The following is a 15,058-nucleotide window of genomic DNA, read 5'->3' on the forward strand; positions in this document are numbered from 1 at the left end:
TTTAACACCCTTGCTGTATATCCTGCTCCCTAGGTGGATAGGACCTGAAGGAGCTCAGGGTGGTGTTCCTAAGCATGCAGATGATGTGCCTTGAACTTTAAGGAATGGCATGTTTTGCATTCAGGATCACATTTCAGTTTTCTGCCTAAATGTCACTCATAGCAGTGCAGCAAATCCTGCCTCCTGCCCAGCTGTCTCCCTTCATGGCCCCCTGCCCTCCTACCACAGCCACCCACTGCTGCTGATGATACGGGCTCCGTGGCATTAGCACAGACTGTCCACAATGTTTTTTTCTTCTGGTGCTTTTGTGACTTTGGCTTCCCAGTTACCCAGTTGTGTCATGAATAATTATGCTTTTGAAGTCCAGATCCAGAGAGAAATTCAGGCACTGAATTTCACTCACTTGTTTGAATGAGTGAAAGCACGGTACATTAACCCTTAAGTAGATCCACTAATAAATCTTCTGTCGGGGGTAGTAAAAAGAATAATAATGGATTTATTTCTTAGCCCTTTTATTGTTAGTGACCATTTCCTCCTTAAAATCGTCTCCTCTTGCCTTCGCTTATGTTGAAGTCTCTCAAGTTAAAGGCAAGATACTGAAGCTCTGAGCTGCTGTGTGCAAGCATACAAAAAGTACATTTTCCTCCTTCCCACTCCCAGCCCTCTTTGTCAGCTTTGCTCCAGTAACTTTGTCTGATCCCCTCTTTGCAATTGCTAATTGGCCTGGCAGGGATACAAAGTGACTGAAAATAGCTTCATTCCCTTGGTGTGTGCATATTGACAAGGGTCAGGGAACAGAAAAGTAGGGCAGAGTCCAGACTTGTGGCTCATGCCAACCAGACAGCAGCCAAAAAATGGCACTTGCAGGTGCTGGTTTGATAACCAGCAGTCTGAATGCTTGTTGCTTCCCAAAATGCAGGTGCGGGACTTGCCTGCATGAGAGAAAATACTAGTATCTAACTCTTCAGTGTGAGGCAGCAGTGGCTTTCTGAGTAAGCTTTGGGTGCCTTTTGTTTTCCTTGAAATGATGTAGCATCGTGGAGAGTAGTGCTGTAGGTGACTGCCACAAGGATGGGATTTCCAGAATCCTTTGAGGAAGGCAGTATCGTGTAGATCAGGGTAGTAAATCCCAGCTGGCAAAAGCCAGTCCTGTTGTATTTAGGAAATGTGTGGGTGTTTGGATTGATTTGCAGATTTAGCTGCTTCCTTGTTTATTTGAATTTATAGGAAATATATGTCCAGGCCCTGAGTTTGTGTGTGATATTAAAACATAGAACCAAGAGTTACTAACCATCAAAAAGACTTTCCCAAGACCAATTGTAGCGTAATCTTGTAATATCTCATTGTGTTTATATATAAGAGAATCTTCTGGAGCAGTGTATGAAGATTCTTTGTTTTGACCAGAAAAGACATTTTGCATGTGTGGAAGAAGAACAAATTCATGCCATGGGAGATCAAGGGAGAGATGGGCTAGAAAAAGAATGTGAGTTCCAGAGCTGCTTCCTACTTCAATTCTGTTAGGAGTTCCAGTTTTACCAAAAAAAAAAAAAAAGAAAAAGAAAAAGAAAAAAGGAAAAAAAACCCCTAGTTCCCTTGTAATCTGGAATTGTTTTTATGACTTCTGGCCTACTTAATGGTGGTCAGACACATGTTCAGCCCAGCAGCAGAGCCTTGTCAAAGACTGGATGTGTTGTTCAGCAAATGGAAGAATCATTACTGCAGGCTCCATTAGAGATTAGCTGGACAAAGCTCCTGGTAGATAAGAGTAGCAAGACAAATAGCTGTGGGTGACAGCATCCTCCAACACCTGGTGGAATCCAGCGCTTTGTCAGCTTTTTTTGGAGGCTTGCCCAACAGTGTGTCAGGGCTGCAATAATAATCTTACTTAGAGCTGCAGGGAACTTAATTCATCTATTGCAGCCAGTTTTGGGGGGGACTTAAGATAATGGGATCAGTTTTGAGTAAGGGGAGGATTGATGTACTGTTAGAAGCACTTTCAACTTCCCAGTTCATCTTCTTTTAAAGAACAATCCTGCAATTTGGATTTTGTGAATTTCATCACTTTCTTGTCCTAAAGGGAGTGATATGGGGAGATTAACCTCTTCCCCTTCTGTTTCCACAGAGAGAGATGTGATAACTGTAGCCAAGCTCATCTCTACCTAAGAGACATTCTCCCCTGAGGAGCAATCCCCCTTTGCTGGACATGCGTACAGAACCGCATAGCCATGGACCTCAAGGAGAAGTGTCAGGTAGGTTTCCTGATAAGGGCCATGCCCAAATTAAATGCTGAATCCTTTTAATCATCTTTCATTATTTTGGGCCAAGACTCACCATTTGGAGTTATTATGTGGTGGTATAATCCATGGTTAGTATGAAAGTTGAGAGTTCTGTCACCTTCACTTTCCTAGGGATGGATGTGCTGCTATCAGTAGGTAAGTCCTTTGCAGGCTGGGACTGATGCACCGTGGTGGAACAACATAGGTGAAGTATATGCTGTGTCTTTCTTGAGGTTTAAAGGTAGGGCTTCAGTCCCCAGGGCACTTAGCTTGGCTTTATTTGAGAGGCTGAATTCACTGAGACTTTTTAAATAAACTAAGGTAATTAAATTATCAAACTCCAGTTTTTCTGATGGTAAGTGTATGTATTTCTTGAGCAATTGCATGTCTTTCTAGTGAGTGCTGCAGGATAGTGTTTCTAGATCTGGTTTAGAAAGTGCCAGATAAGTCTAGATATTTTATAGAGGGGCAATCTGTCTCTTGCTGTCTTGCCATGCTTTCAGCTTCAAAGGAAAAAGTAGAGAGAAATAGCTTCATGAATAGCTGCCATAGAAGCTAAAAAGACATATCTGCTGTGGCTGACGGGAGACTGTAGACTTGGCACGTGTTACTACTTCCCAAAAGTAAAATTATTTTGCTCACTTTAGTGAATAGTCTGTTGGTCACTTGTGTTTTAGCCATGTTTCAGCAGCCACCTGAGTATTAAGTGTATTTCTCATTCCAAAAAGTGAACTTGTCCTTATTCTGGATCCCAATCAGAAATGAGACAGGTAAGAGAACATTCTTGGCTTTCCTTTTTGGTGTCCCTCTCTCCACCACACTGTAAGCTTTGTCTGCCTGATCATGTTTGCAGTCTCTCTGTTATTCTGCATGTATCCCTTTCTTGCTTTTTTGTTTACAGTGCTTCCAGCATCAAGAAGTGGTTTTGTTCATTAGTGCATTAGTTCCTCTTAGATAATCACCTAGACTCAGATCTGTTCTAAAAGATTACTACAGCAGTGTAAGTGTCTTAAAAGGAACTCAGTTTTTCACATCAGCTCTTGCATTTGCCTACTAGACTTCTTATTTGCTGGGTTTTCTGTTCTGTTGTGTGCTATACAAGGATGGCCTGGGTTTACTCATGCCTGAAGCTCTCGCTGCTGGTATGCTTGCAGGAAGTGTCTGAACTATGTTGTTTTATATCAAACTGCTGTATTACTATGGAGGAAACATTCCAATGAGGATAATTATCTGTTTATTCTCTTAGGCTAATCTGGTATTGATCATTTTAAGAGATGATGCAATTACCATTCTATACAGGGATGTGTTCTGTGTAGGATCTGAGAGCACCAACGTTGGCGTTGCTGCAGCCACTGCAGAACACAGTGGGGACACTTTCCCTGTAGGTCACTATCTTTGGTTCATCTCTTTCTTTCTCATATGACATTCTTCATTGTACAATGCGGGAAGAGCATATCAAATTGCTGGGCAGGCAGCAACGTGCACAGTATTGTAATAGACCTTTAAAAGGCCTATTAGGAAAGTGTCTCGCACAAGGAGTTTGTGGGGACAATCGTGGTGTTCTGAAGTCCTAGTCTCCTCTTCTGACTTACTAAAGTTTCTTCTCCCTCCTTGCTGAGTGGAGATTAAAAATGAAGGCAAGAGATCATCACATTCTTTTCAATAGAAATTTTAAAAAACCAACAACAAAACACGTTGATGCATACAGCCGCATTTTACAACTTACTTTGCTTGGATTCTGAGGCAAGACCATGGGTTTATTCTTGTTAGCAGTATATTATTTGGTGTTAAGGAGTTTGTTCCATTTTTTTTAATACTGCAGATCCTTGTTTCATCCCCTTTAAGGTGGAATCCATCTTACTTTCCAGACTGAAGAACTTGGACACATGTATGATGATAAGGGAACAAATTAACCTGCTGTATAACCTCAGTAGTAAATCTGATGTGCTAGGTTTATTTTAAAATGCTAAAAATAAAATGAACCCAAGTGAAAACATCAGTCCCAAATTGAGCTGAAAGCAATCTCTTTGCTCTGATGTATATATGTGATGAAGAGTTAGCACTGCTGGAACAGAAAGCTTGCTCAGAGCACTGCTGCAGCACAGACATCTGTCACTCAGAAGGATGAGAGACTTTGTCCTCTGGCTCCACTCAGCTAATACAGTTCTGTTGTCAGAAATGGCTGAGGATCAGAGTTTGTCAGGTGTAATATAGGCTGCCTTCCAATTTTTGCCAGAAGCCAGACACTGCAGAGAAAGGCAGAATATTTCAGGAGCAGTGCCAATACCTTCCTAAATTAAGTGTGCTGATATCTTGTTCTTTCCCCTCTTCTCCTGACTTCTTAATTTTCTGTGTATTTCTGAGGTGAATTTAAAACTTGTGAAAGGTGTCAGAATCTCTGCTCCAAGACGCACTCATCATATACCAAGACAGACAGCAGCATTGATTGCCACAGGACAGCATGAGGCTCATCAGTTTGAGTTACTTTAGGTGTAGGCTGTATTTGCAGCAACACAACTATTAAAAATTATTGACATCATTCATACCATAGTTACCAATAAAAACTGAGCTGTATTATGCCAGTGAAATTGCTGCAGCCTGGATACAGCACCGTGCCTCCTGGCCAGAGCCTAGAAATGTATTCCAGGAGCCTGTGCTGTGCTCCACATTGCTCCAGCTACAGCACTGTTGGTCCTGAGCTATCTTGTTCCAGGATGCCTAACAGGAGCTGCAGTCCTACCTTTGGACTGAAAAGTAGCCCAAGTCCTTTGCCTCTTCTCATCTTGCCAGTAACTGCATCTCTGTTTTTATTCCCTGCTGTTCTCTAAAACTTCAGCTCTTCTTCCAGGGGCTTTTTCACAAACTGATCCCTTTTCCACAGGCATTGCTCATCTATGCTGCAGGTTTTTGTATGAGTCTCAGTCTCAGCCTTTTATTTCAAGCCACAGTTTTGTCTTCAGATCTCAAGTTAACAGCTTCTGCTCTTTCATTCTCTTATTTAATGCACAGATGTATGTCCAGATGCAATTTATGATACCAGTTGATATCAGAAAGAAGCTATAGTACAAATTACTGCCCTACACAAAACACTTCAAAACAAGGTCTCAACAGTGGGGTAAACAAGAAAAGGCAATTTGATCACTTTCCATTTGTGTTCATCACAGAATCACAGAATCGCTCGGTTGGAAAAGACCTCCGAGATCATCACGTCCAACTGCTCCTGTCTACCCCCTAAACCATATCCCTAAGTACCTCGTCTACTCGCTCTTTAAATACATCCAGGGATGGTGACTCCACCACCTCCCTGGGCAGCCTGTTCCAGCCTCTGACAACCCTCTCAGTAAAGAACTTCCTCCTTATCTCTAACCTGAACCTCCCTTGGCACAGCTTGGTGCCGTTTCCCCTTGTTCTGTCCTCCATCACCTGGGAGAAAAGATCAGCACCCACCTCTCTACAACCTCCCTTTAGGTAGTTGTAGGTGGTGATGAGGTCTCCCCTCAGCCTTCTCTTCTCCAGGCTAAACAACCCCAGCCTGGAGAAGAGAAGGCTGACCAAAGCTGGACTTTTTGAGGTGGAAGAAAGTTGTGTTTGGACCTCTTAACTGCATGAGGCACAAAGGTTATTCCTCGTGTTGTACTGTCACCAGCAAGTTGTTTTATTCACATTCATTTGAGTCTCCTGAAGGTACGGAGCCATGGGAAACAGATCAGCAAGCACTATGATAAGAGGGGAGTATTACGTGTAACTTGTTTGAAGGTTTGTCTATTCTTACCCCATGTTGTTGTTGTTGATCCTTTCTTTCTTTCTCCTTTTTTCTTTGTGTTGAAGTGAGTAGGTGAGTAGTTTTGTAGCAGGAAAAGAGGAAAGAAGGAAAAATAGTGCCATTAGGGCATTTTGTTCCTCTCTGTGGTTTAAAATTGTTGTCTAGGAAACAAAATGCCCTACAGAAAGATGAAGGATGTCTTGCTTTTTCTTCCCTCGCTTTCTTCTGAAGTTACATTAAATGCAGTGTCTGCTTCCTTTCAGCTTTGGCTTTAAGTGCTTTGTGAGATTACATACCAATGTGTAACTCAGTGCAAACACAGAGGTGATAACGAGACCCTGTGCTGGGTTTACTGTAAATATTGAGACCTCTTAATCTCTGCACTTGTGGCTTTAAACACAGAATATGGGCTGTGCCTATTTAGATATCTCAATCTCAGGGAGGGAAAGGAAGTGAAGAGCTTGGCCAGGCGGGGTGGGTGAGTCCTGACACCTGTACATGTTCTTCATAGCTACATGATGTGACCTGAAGCCTTTGCAGTGCCTGTCTGTTCCATTCTGTACCGGCCACCTGTAATCCGTGGCAAGCTGTAGACGCGGTTCTTGGCTGGGGCAGTTCTTTACTCCTTTCTGTGTGGAATGAAAGTAATTGGTTTAGTAATTGCTCTGCAGAACTGGGAAGCCCCAGACAGAATTAGGACAGTACTGAGGCAGGAGCTATATAAAAACCCACTTGTAAAGGTGCTTCCCTTCAACAGAGAGAAGGAAGCATTGCTGTTACAGATGAGAATGAGAGAAGGCTCATTCCTTCTTCACATCCTAAGACCTTTTTATTCCATTACCTGCTGTTCTACCCATCACTTCCCTGTCTGCTATAATCCTTTGCCTCCTCTGTGCCACTGTCCAGGTGTGGGTAAACAGGGAGCCCCAGGCATGGTGCCTGGCTATGAAGAATTTATTTGCACCTTTTGGTTTAGATTGTGTGGCTCAGGATGTATGAATATTGGATATGAGAGAGGCTTTTGCTGTTTCACTATCAAGAAGAGAAGAGGGAGGGAACATTTCAGACTGGACCTATAACCATCTCAACTTGTTTAAATAGCAAGTGCTTATATTTTTAGATGGAGCTTGAATGCAAAGGTGTGGAGTCTTCTGGAACACTCAACTAGATTTATGTAGGGGAGTTAGTATTCCTGTGTCTCTCTGTCTCAATCTAGTATTTGTCCTTGCCTGCTCAGGTGCTTCTTCCCCTGTAGTATATTTTATAGGACTTTGTCCTGTCTAATTTGCCATCTGCTTTTCCACAGAACCCTGTCAGCATCAGCCCTTGGTGTGCATGCATATGCATCTCAACAGGCAGGGAACCCAAGGATTCTGGCTGTGTCGGCTCCATCTGATGAATGAACCATTCTTACAGACAGCTGGTGCTATCCTGGGCAAACTTTCTTGTCTCTCTGCCTTTTTTCCCTCCCCTTTATCTCCCTCATCCCCCACCCCCATCCACCGCCTCCTTGCTGGATCTGCAGCGTGACTGGAAGCAGGCTGAATTAATCAGCAGACTGGTGCTTCACTCTGCTGCTTCTGTCTCATTCTCTGCAGCGCTGGGCTCTGCACAGTCTTGCTCTCTCTCCCTCTTTGCTTTCTCGTTTTTGGAAGGCAGCAGCAGCAGGGGAAGTGGCACAGGAATTTAGCCCAGATGCTCTTCAAGCAGGCTGATCTCTGGATCCCCCACCAAGGCAAATGCCGCAAAGTAAGTTTCTCTCCCTTAACATTTAAATTCAAAATGGCTTTCCCTGTCTCTCTCCCCAGCCTGCATCCTGCCTGATGTGATGGTGCATGAAGAGCTTTGAGGTTTTGGGGTAAGAGGTTAGGGCAGTACATGAAGCAGTGAATGATGGTTTTAGCTAGGGAATGGCTTGGTGTTGGAGGTGATGGGGAAAGACGCTCTGTTTTAAACTGCAGATTTAACCCCAGAACCAACAGGAGGGACCAAACATGATTTTCGCTGCTGACTCCTGCTTTGCTGCCCCTTTGCCTCATGACTTAAATTTATCTGTTTCTTTTATGGACTTTGATCTGTAGCTGTTGAACCTCCTTATCCCTTTGAAATGTGTCTCACAGTGCACCTGCTAGGCTGTATCATAGTTTTAATCCCCCAAGTCTTCAGCTAAAGAAGTGGGGATGGGAAGGAAACTAACGGGGGGATGAAAGATTTGCTGAAGTTCTGTGGATTTCTGAGCATTGCTGGCCTCTGGGAGGGATTAGCATCCTCTGGAGTAAGCTCTGCATTGGTATAAAGCAGTGTGCTGTGTGTTGAAGACAGAATAAATATGGACCCCTGACTGCTCTCTGAACTTGGAGGATAATGTAACTGGATAAATTACAGTAATGAAAGCTCAATAATTGCATAATACAGGTGAGCTTCAAAGCACTGCATAAACACTGCCTCATCCTACCAGCAGCCTGGTGGGGCAGGTAACCATGGTTGGGGATTTGCTGTGACAAACAGGACCTAAGAGAGACTGAGGAATGTACAATTCAAAACTGGGCTGTACCTGGAGAGCGGTCGTCTCTTTCTCTGCTGTAGTGCTGCTTCTAGCTGAGGGAGAAGCACAGCGCTGGGCTTTGCATTACCGATGTAGAAAGGTTGGTCATGCCTGTTGGCATCTTACTCTGTGCTTTATGGAGGGCATAACATGTGAGTGTCATTCTCTGGATTAAAATGGACTCTGTTCACACCAAAATGCACCGGTGATTCAGACAACTGATTAGCGTTGCTTTGGCCAGGTCTCTGGGAGATTGGTGCTCCTGCAGCTGTCTCTTTGCAGTGTTGAGTCTGCAGGCCCTGTTAGTGATGACCTGTGGGGAGCCTCAAAGCCAACATCCACACTGGAGCCCCTGCAGGCACCCAGTTTCCAAGCTGTGGGGTCTCTTTTGTCCAGAGGCACAGGGAGGTCTGCGCTGCCTTTCATACTGTTGCTACAGATGGAGGAAGGAGACACTTGTTGACTATTGCTCTGTCCATTAATTTGGGCACTGCTGTGCTGAAGACTTTACTTGTTTCATTTGATTTGAGACCACCAACAGCTAAGCTGTGGCTGCCAAGCTCATGTCAGGTGGCAATTAAACCAAGTTTAATAGCTGTGTTCATTGTGCCTTCTGGTACCTCTCCCAGCATGTCCAGTTTTAAAGGCAGCAGTCCCCACAGAGCCGTGATCTGCTTGATGCCGCCTGAATTGTGCAGATATCAACATGTATTTCTTTTTTCTGTGCTTTCCAGTAGTGTTCAGGTGAGCTGGTGAATATTATAATCTTCATGACGACTACAGTTGGTAGGGACTTGGTAGTCATGTTATAGAAATGAGAAACTAAGGTGCAGAGGAGCATCCAATTTTCACACTGTCATGCAGAAATCTGTGGCAGAAGGAGGAACAGAATCCAGCTGTCCTGGTAGTCTGTTGTCTTAATCAGATCATCCTGTGGAGTAGGAATGTGTCAGGGTGGAGGCTTCGCGTAGCCTGGGTCACTGGAGAAGCACTCTTGCTAGGAGTCAGAGATCAGACCTCTTTTGAAAAGTAACCAGGTGAGCACTAAGAAAGACAGAAAGCATAATCAGGAGTAAGGATGTAGGTAGTAAAGGGAAACTTCTGCCCAGAATGGCCGATGCATTGGCTTTGCTGGCTACGTCCGTATCATCCTGTAGCATGGATAGGCCATTTCAGGCAGTCTGAGCACTAACTCAGCAACCGCAGCTGGACAGAGCAGTAGCGTATTGATGTATGCTTTAGAACAAGAGTAAATCCCTCTCTAGCACTAGCCTGCTGTAAGAAATGTTGCCCCAGGAAATTGCATACTCTCATGTGTATAATGTCTGCCATCCTCTCTGATGAGACCCAAAAAACCCCATTATGTGTCATAGTGTACCTTAGCGTGCCTTTTTCTAAGCAACAAGAATCTGACTTACAGCACTAAATGCAAATATATTTGGTGGAGTTACTCCTTCTCATGTGCTTTTGAAACTGTGAATGATTATTACATTTCAGGGGGGGTAATCCCTGAAGTAGATTAATAGTCTGCAAAATGTCATTGTTAAATTTAAAACTGCCTTCTTTTTCCGCTAAGGATTGGAAAATAGCTCTCAGAAAAAGGAAGAACATTCTGCTGCCCTGTTTTCCACCTCCAACTGTTTAAATCTGAAAAGCAATTGAGCAGAAGTGTTAAAAAAGGGGCCTAGTGTGTGCAGCCTGGAAAGAGAGAAACAATCTGACACCTGCCTCCTATGGGTTTTCCATACCACTCTGAATCAGAGGGGTGGATCTGCAGTCTATGAAAATTGAAGCTTCTAACAAATCGTCTGTTTTCTATTCCCTTATTTGTTTAACCAATCTTTGTAAAGGCAGTTACACTCAAGTGTATAGCAGTCTTGGTGAGAAGCCCTTATTCTGCAAGAGATTGAATCCACAGAGGACGGGGGATGTTTCAACCCACTTTGCTCTGTAAAGCAAGGAATATACGTATGCTCTAGTATTATTTTTAAAAATGTTTGACACATGATACATCACCACATATTATATCAACATTTCCTTGTACAACAAATAAATGTGCTACTATGAATGCATAATGGCTGTATGAAAATATAAGAGGACTTAATTTTAATCATATTTTGTGTCCATTTCTCACCCGTATTCATTCTGACCAATCTTGTTTGTTCCTTTTGAGTGAAGGAGTAAGACCTCTGTCTTTCATCAGACAGCAGAGAGCTGATAAACTTTTAAGACATTCTTGAATGCTTCTGTGTGTAAAAGAACAAGATGGGAATTTCAGGAGGAGAGATCAGGAACCAGTGGTGATTTAGTGTGAGGATGAAGGTGGGCTGCAGGAAGCAGACATGAGTAGGTAGTGATGCTCAGGAACAACTTCACATTGTGGGAGGAAAAATCAGAAGGTAATCACTCTTTTCCTACCTATCAGTCTGAAAATTCTTCTGCGACCCATGATGAAAGCACAGGAAACCTTTTTGCTGCAACCCAGGCAATGCTACAGATTTAAACAAGCTCCTGGATCATTGTGTATTTGTCAGCTAATGTTCCCCTGTCAAACTATGGAGACCCAACTGAGCAGAGAAGGCAAAGAAAAGTGTACAGATTCTGTGGCTCCCTGTCTCTTAGCGCTGAGCTGGTTCTTGTCTCCTTCCTGAAGAGCCAAACCAGCTCTTAAACCTGGCCATTTGCTTAATCTAGCTCAGGTTCCCTTTCCCTAATGTTTGCAGGCAAATTTAAAGCAGTAATTTAACATGTCGATTTTTACTGAAAGTGGGGAAAAGAGGAGCCTATTGATGCATCTTTTCATTGTCCAGTCCACACCTCAGCGCATTCATTCCCTCGAGAAAATAAAATCACATGCACAGAAAAAAAATCTTCTGCACTGTGTGTTTTTCCTTAACAGCCATCCTGCAGATTACAGCTCTTGAGAACCGTGGTATCATCATGAGGCAGGGGGTTCCAATCATCCCGTGTTTACCTGGTTTCAGTCACGCCTCTGAGACGAAGGCTGTGATAGCCAGAGCAGGGGTCAGCTCCGGAGGAGCCGTAAGTGCACTCAGAGGCTCATGCGCTCTCCAACCTCTTGGGGCAAAGGAAGAAGCGACTGCTCATTTTCTCCTCAGGACATCTTCCCTTTAGGCATGGGCAAAAGGAAAGTATAGCCTTTTAAAATGCCTCCTGATACCCATCAGGGATTTGCTTTCACTGTGACCTGAAATTTACTGGGTTTTTTTGTTCTTCAGAGGAAACCCAGTGCTAAGACAGCTGGGTGGCAAGGTGTCTTGCTGTTTTTGTTTCGACTTGAAAGTTAGCAGATTACTCTTTGAATTCAACTTTCCAAAGCTAAGATATGAATGTTGATGTTTTTATTAATGAACTGACACCTCCGGTGAACAGCTTCTTCACCTTGTGGTGCTCACCTCCTGTTTTGTGGCAGGAAGAGCACTTGCAGCTGATGAAAGGCTGGAAAGATCCCTCTGGGACAGCTTAAGAGCACCTCAGTTTGCCATATACAAAGGTTTACTTTAGGGCATTTGAAAAATGCCTCATTAGCAGTTGATGACTTAGCACGGCAGCTCTTGTTGCGAAAACCTAGAGCTGCCCCTTGCCAGGAGCTCAGGGTGGCTCTTCTCACCTGTCCTTTTCACTCCTCGGTTCCAAGCGCTTTCCCGTGATGCTCACCAGCAGTAGGTTATCATCTGAGTCACCGCAGGCACACTTTTATGGTGCTTGTTTACCAGACTGCCTCTGCCTGCTTTGCCGAATACTCCATGTTTTAGGTGTCAGGATAGGTGTTTAACAATCCCTGCCCTTCCTGCCGTTCTTCCTCCCTGGCCCTGCCGCACTCTGCACTTGTTCTTTCTCACCTGCTGCAGTCACCTTCCTTTGTGGCTGCTCTTACTTTGACTGATACTACAGTGAAACAGTAACTCCTGTGCAAAGACTGGAACAGGTCCGCAAGTATTTCAGGAACCTTTTTGATCACCTCTGGATTTGCTGCCTTTTTCTGCTCACTGCCTGCTGTGATGTGGCAGTTTCTTCTTCCAGCCAGTGTGTGTTGGCATTAAGTGCAGCTTTCCTCTCATTTCTTCTGCAGCCCTTGATGTATCCATTGGAACCAGCTCAGTGTCTAAGCAGGCTTTGCTTTTCAAAGTCCCTCTTATTATTGCTGCCTTTCATTCTGTGTCTTTTATTTATGTCTGCTTTCCCAGTGCTGGAGAGGATGAATGTTTTTGTGGGTGCTTTACTGTGCCCCAAACTGCCAGCAGTCAGTGGAGAGAGAGAAACCTTATTGTGTCACTTGCTCCATGTTGCTCGCAGGCACTCCTGTTTGCAGCACTCCCGCGGTGCAGTAGCACATCTGTTGCCAGCTACACTGCCTGCCATCTTCTCCTCTGGGAGTCTTTGAGAGACTCCTATGTTTAGTCCTGTGCTGATGTTACCTGGGCTGCTTCCAAGAACAACACAGATCTGCTTCCCCTATTCCTAAAACTGACACAGAATGAAAACTACAGCAGGATTATTTTTAGTTCTGTAAAAGTGCAGCCAAAGCAACATTGCTAAACTCTGCTCAACCAGAATTTGCTGTTTCAAATTGTCCCTGATAGGTGGGAAGTATGTGTGTGTGGTAGGTGGTAGTTTAAAGAGCATTTATCTGCTATCCTTGACGCTTACATTACAGTTTTGGATTGGACTGTCAATGCAAATAAGTCTGAAGTCCGAGATTAGCTTCCAGTAAATGTTCATCACAAAACCACTCAGTTAAGGAACAGAAAGAAAAGTAGAAATCATAGCTGAGCGGCAGTTGCAGACCTTGGTGTGTGCATGCAGCTCCTGAAGAGCAGAGCTGCTGCAGTTTGAGACCACAGTGGATTTGGTGGTGCTGGGAAGAGCTTCTGACTGCAATAGCAGGAAAAGCTGCAGGTCCTGCCTGAGCTGTATTTGCTGGCTGTGTGTCACACTGGTGAGGACTGGAGGGGGAAGCTTCCTGCCTGCTTTGTGTTCAGTAGTTCTGTACTCTGTAAACAGTATGATACACCTGAGCATTTCTAATGTGCAGGATATCCTATGCACCGTACACCCTCAGCATGTTTGTATTAAACATGAAATGCAAATGAGAACTTTTACTGACCCCCTCATGGCCATCTGCCTGCTTTTCCTTGCTGGTTCACTTTCAGTGATCTGATACCCACAGTACCTCACAGCAGTCTCTGTGATTTAAAAGGAAAGTAAGTGCTTGTGTTCTTGCCCTCAGAAATGCAAGCGTTCACCCCACTTTCTTGTTATCAGATGGCACGCTCTTGGGTTACGTCCTTTCAGGCTCCTGCCTCTTTGCTGAAGAGTGAGGGAGCAGTGGTCTGGACTCTGTGTGCTTCCATAGCCCTGTATGTTCGCACAATTCAGCACTTAAATCTACAGTGCTTTCTTTTGTAAAATGAGAAGCTGTAAAGTGCTGGAGTTGTGTCTCTGCCTGAGCTGATGCATTGCTTAGCACTTAAATCTCCATCATTCTGTGCCAAAGTAGCCACAAAGGCAGGATTTGTAACCAAATAATGAGCAGATATGAGCTATTATTAGAATTGCAGATATTCTACTACTACTTAGTTGTTATTACTGTTAGCAAAATCCATCCTGTATTGTTAAAAACCTACCCTAATGTGTTCCGTTGTCTCTACAAGGGTAGAGACATCATCATTCTACAAGATGACACCAGTTCAAGCCTGCCTAACCTCAGAGCTGAGCAGCTTCCCTTTGTATTGTCCCCAGCATCTGCTGATTAGAATCTTGTTTTGCAGAAATGACTTGGCATTGTGCTTTGATAAAGTATTTATCCGACACAGTCAGGACCGGTTCGTTTACCTGATATTATCGAGGTGCTCTAATTCCAGCCAGCAGTCTAAAGTTCACAGGAGGGAAGACGATTTCAGGAACATGGAGAATCAGTCTGGTGATGATGAGTGCAGAGCATTCACAGGAGGGTGCTCAGTCAGCCACCGGGAAAAAGCCTAAAAAGAAAATAGAAAAGCACTCAACAGTTTGTTTTTTTCTGGCACCTCAGGATGAGATAACCTCAAGTTTGGGCCTTACCACGAAGAAAGCCCTCTCGATCCTAAGAGACCAGTTGTCAGCACTGCTGGAGGGTCATCAGAAGGAACGGAAAAAAGTGACTTCGTGGAAGGTGAGGCACCAAACAGCATAAGGCTGGGTACTCGGTCTCTCCTTCTGAAAATAAAGCTGAAGATTAAACAAAAGTTGGCTGCATTCCCTCCTAGGCTGCTGCTGCAGAGTGTCTGGGTGTAAAACTGTTAAGGTCCTGGGACCAAAGCAAGGAATTGCCCAAGGGTATGTTCCTCTCAGTACTTCTTTTCTGGATGCTGGAGCTCTGCAGGAGCTTACCTTCACCTGTGAAGGATCTAAGGGCTTTGTGAGCCACTAATGGCCGTGTGCCAGTGGGGTCCATATCAGGTGGAGGGAAAG

General features: G+C 44.1%; 1 protein-coding gene across 1 annotated transcript in view; it reads left to right on the forward strand.

The window, feature by feature from the left end:
- Positions 1-14,639: 14,639 nt before the first annotated feature.
- KIAA0195 (KIAA0195 ortholog) overlaps positions 14,640-15,058 on the forward strand; it is a gene marked incomplete at its 5' end in the record, with an annotated part of 29,169 nt that continues 28,750 nt past the window's right edge. The window contains 1 exon segment of the mRNA XM_010189700.1: positions 14,640-14,759. Within this exon segment, the coding sequence (XP_010188002.1) occupies positions 14,640-14,759 (120 nt within the window).

Source organism: Mesitornis unicolor, unplaced genomic scaffold (genome assembly GCF_000695765.1).
Source record: "Mesitornis unicolor isolate BGI_N332 unplaced genomic scaffold, ASM69576v1 scaffold30438, whole genome shotgun sequence".
NCBI lineage: Eukaryota > Metazoa > Chordata > Aves > Mesitornithiformes > Mesitornithidae > Mesitornis > Mesitornis unicolor.